General features: G+C 47.4%; 1 protein-coding gene across 4 annotated transcripts in view; it reads left to right on the forward strand.

Moving 5' to 3' along the window:
• Positions 1-6: 6 nt before the first annotated feature.
• The window catches only part of TMEM209 (transmembrane protein 209), a 27617-nt gene continuing 21618 nt past the window's right edge, over positions 7-6005 (forward strand). For 2 of the 4 annotated variants that reach the window (XR_003095921.1, XM_006031842.3), the window contains exons 1-4: positions 7-19; positions 1849-1988; positions 2104-2162; positions 3433-3564. Coding sequence is in view for 3 of the 4 variants with exons in the window: in XM_006031842.3 (XP_006031904.1) it covers positions 1852-1988; positions 2104-2162; positions 3433-3564 (328 nt within the window). In the remaining variant the exon portion in view is untranslated. Of the gene's footprint in view, positions 20-1462; positions 1482-1848; positions 1989-2103; positions 2163-3432; positions 3565-6005 lie in introns of those variants that run through there. The other 2 variants (XM_025213495.1, XM_025213496.1) reach the window with 2 other exon arrangements.

The raw sequence follows: 6005 nt of genomic DNA on the forward strand, positions 1-6005 counted from the left end.
GGCGCCTCACGTGGGCGGGGTGAGTGTTGGGGGGCTTCTGTCTGCCCCCTCCCCTCCCCCGGCTGGGGGGACCGTACCACTGTGGGGGCTGGGGCTGCGTGGGCCGTACCGCTAGTGGGCACTCGGGGTGGATGAGCCGTACCACTGGGGGAGCTGGGGCTGGATGGGCTGTACCAATAGTGGGGGCTGGGGCTGGGTGGGCCGTACCATTGGAGGGTCTGGCTCCCTCTGTGGGGGCTGGTTGGGCTGTACCAACGAGGGGTCTGGCTCTCTGGGTGGATGGGCCATACCAATGGGGGGGCACCCTCTGGGGGTGGATGGGCCGTACCAATGGGGGAGTCTGGCTCTCTCTGGGGGTGGATGGGCCATACCAATGGGGGGTCTGGCTCCCTCTTGGGGGCTGGATGAGCCGTACCAATGCGGGGTCTGGTTCCCTCTGAGGCCAGTTGGGTGCTACCATAGCCCCCTCTCTTGGGGGTGTCCCCTGCTTTGCTTGGCGGCAGCTCACCCACAGGGCTGGGGGCTCCGAGTGCGAGTCCTGCCGGCAGGAGGCTCGGCCCCCCACGCCCCCCTTAGCGATGCATGCAGCCCCCGTGCCCCGTTCGGACGCCGGGTCTGCACTGTCTGCCCTTTAGAAGAGCAGGAGCGATCCTGGGCTCGCACTCAGTGACACCGCCCGTCTGACGAGCTCCCTGGCCACAGAAAGCAGGAGACGGGGTCAGAGGAGGCTGGGGCTGCCATGCTAGGGTCCGGACTGCCCACGAAGTGCCCAGAAGATACCGAAAGTACTAAAAAAAAGATCACCCCAATGCTGTGCGATGCTAGCATCCGGGGGCTTCGCAGCTGAGCTGCGACTAGCACGATTCTGCGCGGCGGGCAGGCGCGCGCGCTCCCCGAGTCTTCTCCACCTCGGTGTAGGAGCCCGGCAAGCGTTTCGGGAGATGATGGTGGAGGAAGGGTGGTGACGGGGGTAGCGACGATGACAATAATACTTGGAATAGAGAAATCCCATCCTTTGAAAAGGAGAAAACTATTATCGTCATAAACGCTATGAGCTACAGCTCAAGCTTTTGAGGGTATTGCAGGGATTTTAGGAGCGAAGTCTGCATTACAAACGTTTGCGTCCATTAAAGGGAAAGGGAATGCTTTGTGCAGGAAGACTGCAGGGTCCTGCCAGGTCTCTCCTTTCTGTGACTCCCCAGGGGCTAGAGAATATAAAATCCTTGTCTTTCCCTCATGAAAGGATGCTGTCATTTGGTCCCCGCTGTCTTTCCTGCCCACGTGCAGGGGGGCTGGACCCGATGATCTGTAAGGTCCTGTCCAGCCCCTAACGACTATGAAACTATCTGTCCAGTGTCCTGAACAGCTGCTTAATTCTTATGACTCCCCCCATCCCCATGCTTTATTCCCTAAAAAACAGGGGAAGAACTTTTTATAAAGCAAGTCTGAAGTGGAAAGCAAATTTGTAGGCATTTGATACCGTGAGTCTCATTCTGCTGTTTTACCCCAGTACAAATGGAGAATGACTGTCTCTTAATTGGGGTGAGATCGAAATCCAGCCCTCCATCCTGTTACGTAGCGTCTTTCCTTACAAGCAGTTGGTGAGAGTAGCACCGTACTGCAGCCATAATGAGTAGGAAATGTTCACGGTAGGGACCACTTCAAAAAGATTTGATATTTTTAGCCCAAAAAGTAGGTACAGAGTTCTGTTTACCAGTTACCGTTTAGAAGGAAAATCCCTAAATGTGATTCACCAAGGCATGTTTTTGTTTAATTGGGTATTGAAGGAGATGCTCTGCATACTTAGCTAAACTCGTGTGGGCTTTCCTTGTGCTTCTCTTACTACAGACGATGAACAACGAACAAAGTCCAGCGACTTCCCTCATTGACAGAACCATCAAGATGAGAAGGGAGACAGAAGCCCGGAAAGTGGTCTTCGCCTGGGGGCTCCTTAATGTATCAGTTGCTGGCATGATTTATACTGAAATGTAAGTTTATTGCAACAGTTAATACAAACAAATAAAGCAGTCACTATGTCTTCCTACATATTTCCATGTGCTTGGGCTCAAAGAAATTTTATCTCAATTGTTTTTTCTCTTTTAGGACTGGAAAACTGATAAGCTCATATTATAACATTACATACTGGCCACTGTGGTATATTGGTAAGGAATTACATTGTGGTTTCTTTCTTGTGTGGGAGAACAGTATCTAAATTGTATTTTCACCCTTTATCTTCAGCTTTCCTGTCTGTATTTGTTGTGGGGGGTTTTTAAGCCAGCTTTTTTGGTTATATAGACACCTGACTGTGATCCACTGTGGACATGGAAAATAATCTGGGGTTCTCTCCCAACTCCTAAATGGTGGCTGACTGGACATGTATCAATTGTCTTTAGTGTGCCATGTAAAAATATGGCAGATTACAGCTGAAAAGGCTAATCTGGTAATTCATATTAAGTTAGATGTGAGGTGAAGCTTTTGTGAAGCAAGAGACTAGAGTTGTGTTGCTGCTATTGTACTATAGGTATGGATAGTATTTCACAAGAGTAGCAAAACAAAGTTTCTGCCTTAAGACAATTAAAATATAAATTAGCCATCCAGAAGGGGAGCAGAGAATCAGATATTAGTGATAGACTATTTAACAAAATGTATGGCTTGAGAAGTATGATACCCAGAATGCACAATAACGCACAGTAATCCACAGATGCATCACAAGCAGGTCCAGGGAGGTGATCCTCCCCATCTATATGACACTGGTCAGGCCGCAGCTGGAGCGCTGCGTCCAGTTCTGGGCGCCGCACTTCAGGAGGGATGTGGACAGCATGGAGAGGGTCCAGAGGAGGCCACCCGCATGGTCAGGGTGCAGCAGGGCAGGCCCTACGAGGAGAGGCTACGGGACCTGAACCTGTTCAGCCTCCACAAGAGGAGGCTGAGAGGGGACCTGGTGGCCATCTGTAAACTGGCCAAGGGAGACCAGCAGGCAGTGCGAGAGTCCCTGTTCCCCCAAGCACTACTGGGAGTAACAAGGCATAATGGCCATAAGCTGACAGACAGCAGATTCAGGCTGGATATCAGGAGGCGCTACTTCACAGTCAGGGCGGCTAGGATCTGGAACCAACTTCCAAGGGAAGTGGTGCTCACTCCTACCCTGGGGGTCTTCAGAAGGAGGCTAGATAGATACCTTGCCAGGGTCATTTGACCCCAGCACTCTTTCCTGCCCACGGCAGGGGGGTCGGACTTGATGATCTACTCAGATCTGCTTCCGACCCTACCAACTATGAAACTTTTGCCATGGTAATGCCCCTAATAATGGAGCTGAAAAATAACATAAAACATTGTCAATAAAATGAGGACATTTTTCATGGACTGCGTTTTCTAAAAGAGAGAACTATTTTTTTTCAAATAATGTTTGTTTTTTTTTAAATGTTGTTCCAGAACTTGCACTTGCATCTCTGTTCAGCTTGAATGCCCTGTTCGATTTCTGGAGGTATTTCAAATACACTGTGGCACCAACCAACTTGGTTATGAGTCCTGGGCAACAAACCCTTCTTGGGCTTCAGAATGCATGTAGGTATAACAGCTATGCTTTGCAATGGTATCTGCAAGTGAGTTTCTTAATGTTAGACCTTCTGAAAAGACTTGATTGTGGATCTCGGCTGACCACGGTCCTCTAAAACAAGCTTCACAAAAACATACGATAGCTAGAAGGGCAAAGCGATGCATTAAATACTCTCTCAAGTGCAGAAGTGCCAAGCTGAAATGCTGTTCTAGCTTCCCTCTCTGTGATGATAATCAGTAAAGTACATTAGGCGAAACAGAATGAAGATTCAAAACGTCAAGAAGTGCTTTGATTAGTTTATAGGTAACTTCAGGGGAAGAAAATACGAGGTACAAATGCTTTCTGTTATCTAGCAGAGAGAGGCCTAGCAAGAGCTAATGACTAGAAATTGAAGCCAGGTAAATTCATACTAGAAATAAGGTACACTTGTAACAATGAGGCTGACCACCCATTGGAACAAACTAGTGAGGGGGAGAGGTGCATCTCCTGATGTCTTGAAATGGATTTCTTTCCAGATTGATATACTTTGTTTGTACACTCAAAATGGGAATAACGGAGTGAATATATGTAGCCTATATTATGCAGAGGTTAGACTAATTGATCGAATGATCTTTATTGCCTTAATGTCTGTTAATTTATATTGGCGTTTCTAATGTCTACAAGCGAATGCATGTATTTCAGTGATTCATAATGTGCCTTCCAACTGGCCAGGGTTTTAGCAACAAACAGGAGGATTATACGTAGGCAGGGTGAAGCAAAAAAGGCAAAAGAAGAGGTGGGTTTGTGTTGGGACATAGACAGGCAATGAAAGATGCTCCAACTTTGTGATAGATGACGTAGGGCAGAGGTTGGCAATCTGTGGCCTGAACTGTCAGGTGATTGTATCTGGCCCACGAAGCCAAGAGGTTGGCAGCAATGTATGGGGAGGTGGCAGCAGTTTGACTGCAGTGTAGGGTGCAGAGGGGAGCAGCAGTGGCTGCCAGCTCAAATGTGGCAGTCTGCCTTTGATCTAGCGCCATTCATTTCATCTGCTGTTCCTAATAGGTTGCTGACCCCTACCCTAGTCTAGGGCATGGTAACAATTTGTGTGAAGCTGGAGGGAGTAGATATAAATCATGGTAACTTGCCAGTAGGTAAAATACCCACTACAGAAGGAAACCTTAATATTAAAGTGTAAAACTGAAAATGTAAAAAGCAGTTCCTTTATAAAATATTTTTGAGTTTCTAAACAAACCTCTAAAATTAGAAGAACCTGATGAGAGAAGTTTAGTTAATGCAGAATGCTGGTTTTCCAGTCTGACTGGAAGGAACTCTTCACATTGAAAGGACTTCATAGTAACAATTAGTATATACAGTTAAAAATAATGTAATTTGTATAACTTCTCTAAACCACAAAGAAAGCATGTTCCACGTGTGTTTGAAACTTTTGGAGGTAGTGCATATAAATATTGTTATTAAGATGTCCTTAAAAAGGAAAATTTCCCGATAGTGAAATGTTCTGCCGTTTCTTTGACAAACATAACCTACAGTAGAGAAGTTTTAATACCAGATGGATTCTAAATTGGATCAGACAAAGTGGAATCTAAAACATCTTTTGCTGCTCATAGGCACAAAACAAGAGTTTTAAAAGAATAGGATTAGAACTGGCAGGTGAGAATGAGCAATACTCCTGTGTTGGCCAAAGCGAAGGACTGATTGTGGTCTCGTTATTTGTGGTGTTATTTATATATTCTGCTGTGTTTATAAAGCGCCTAGAAACCCCAGCTCAAACGGGACACTTGTAGACCTCGACTGTATTCTAACATTCAGTAGCATAGTTCCTGACTTGATTTTCTTTCAGTCTGAACAGATGTGATAAAGAGCAGAAGAGAAGTGTTTTCATCAACATTTTGCAGATAGGGAACTGACTGAGATGAAGTGTTTGCCCAAGGTTTTCTTTTGCAGGGAGTTCTGCAGAGCTTAGCCCAGGTCTCTCTCTACCTGATGTGCGGGCCGGGAGTGACCCGAGCCCTTTTCCGCGCTGCACGCGGGCTGTGGCCAGCAGCCCGGGCACGCCGGGTTGGAGAGGGAAGGCCGTCGAGCTGGAATTAGGCACAAACGCGTATCGGTAGTTTAAAAGATTGTTTACTTACACCGAGATGGCAGTGGTGCAGGCTGGAAAGCTTGCTTGAGTTGCGGTTACAGACAGAAAAGAAAACAAAACTCGAACCTGCAGGGCACGAGGGTACGTCGCAAAGGGTTCCGGCGACGGGAAGATGAAAAATACGAGGGTACGTCGCAAAGGGTTTCAGCGATGGGAAAGTAAACCTGCAGGACTCGAACCCGGGTAGAAGAGCTCTGAGATCGGTCAAGGATTCACACGAAATTTGCTAGGCTCCGTGGGTTCTTCTGTTCACTCACTCACACGAAGTTTGCTAGGCTCCGTGGGTTCGGTTCTCTTGCGCGCGGG

This window comes from Alligator sinensis, unplaced genomic scaffold (genome assembly GCF_000455745.1).
Source record: "Alligator sinensis unplaced genomic scaffold, ASM45574v1 scaffold888_1, whole genome shotgun sequence".
NCBI lineage: Eukaryota > Metazoa > Chordata > Crocodylia > Alligatoridae > Alligator > Alligator sinensis.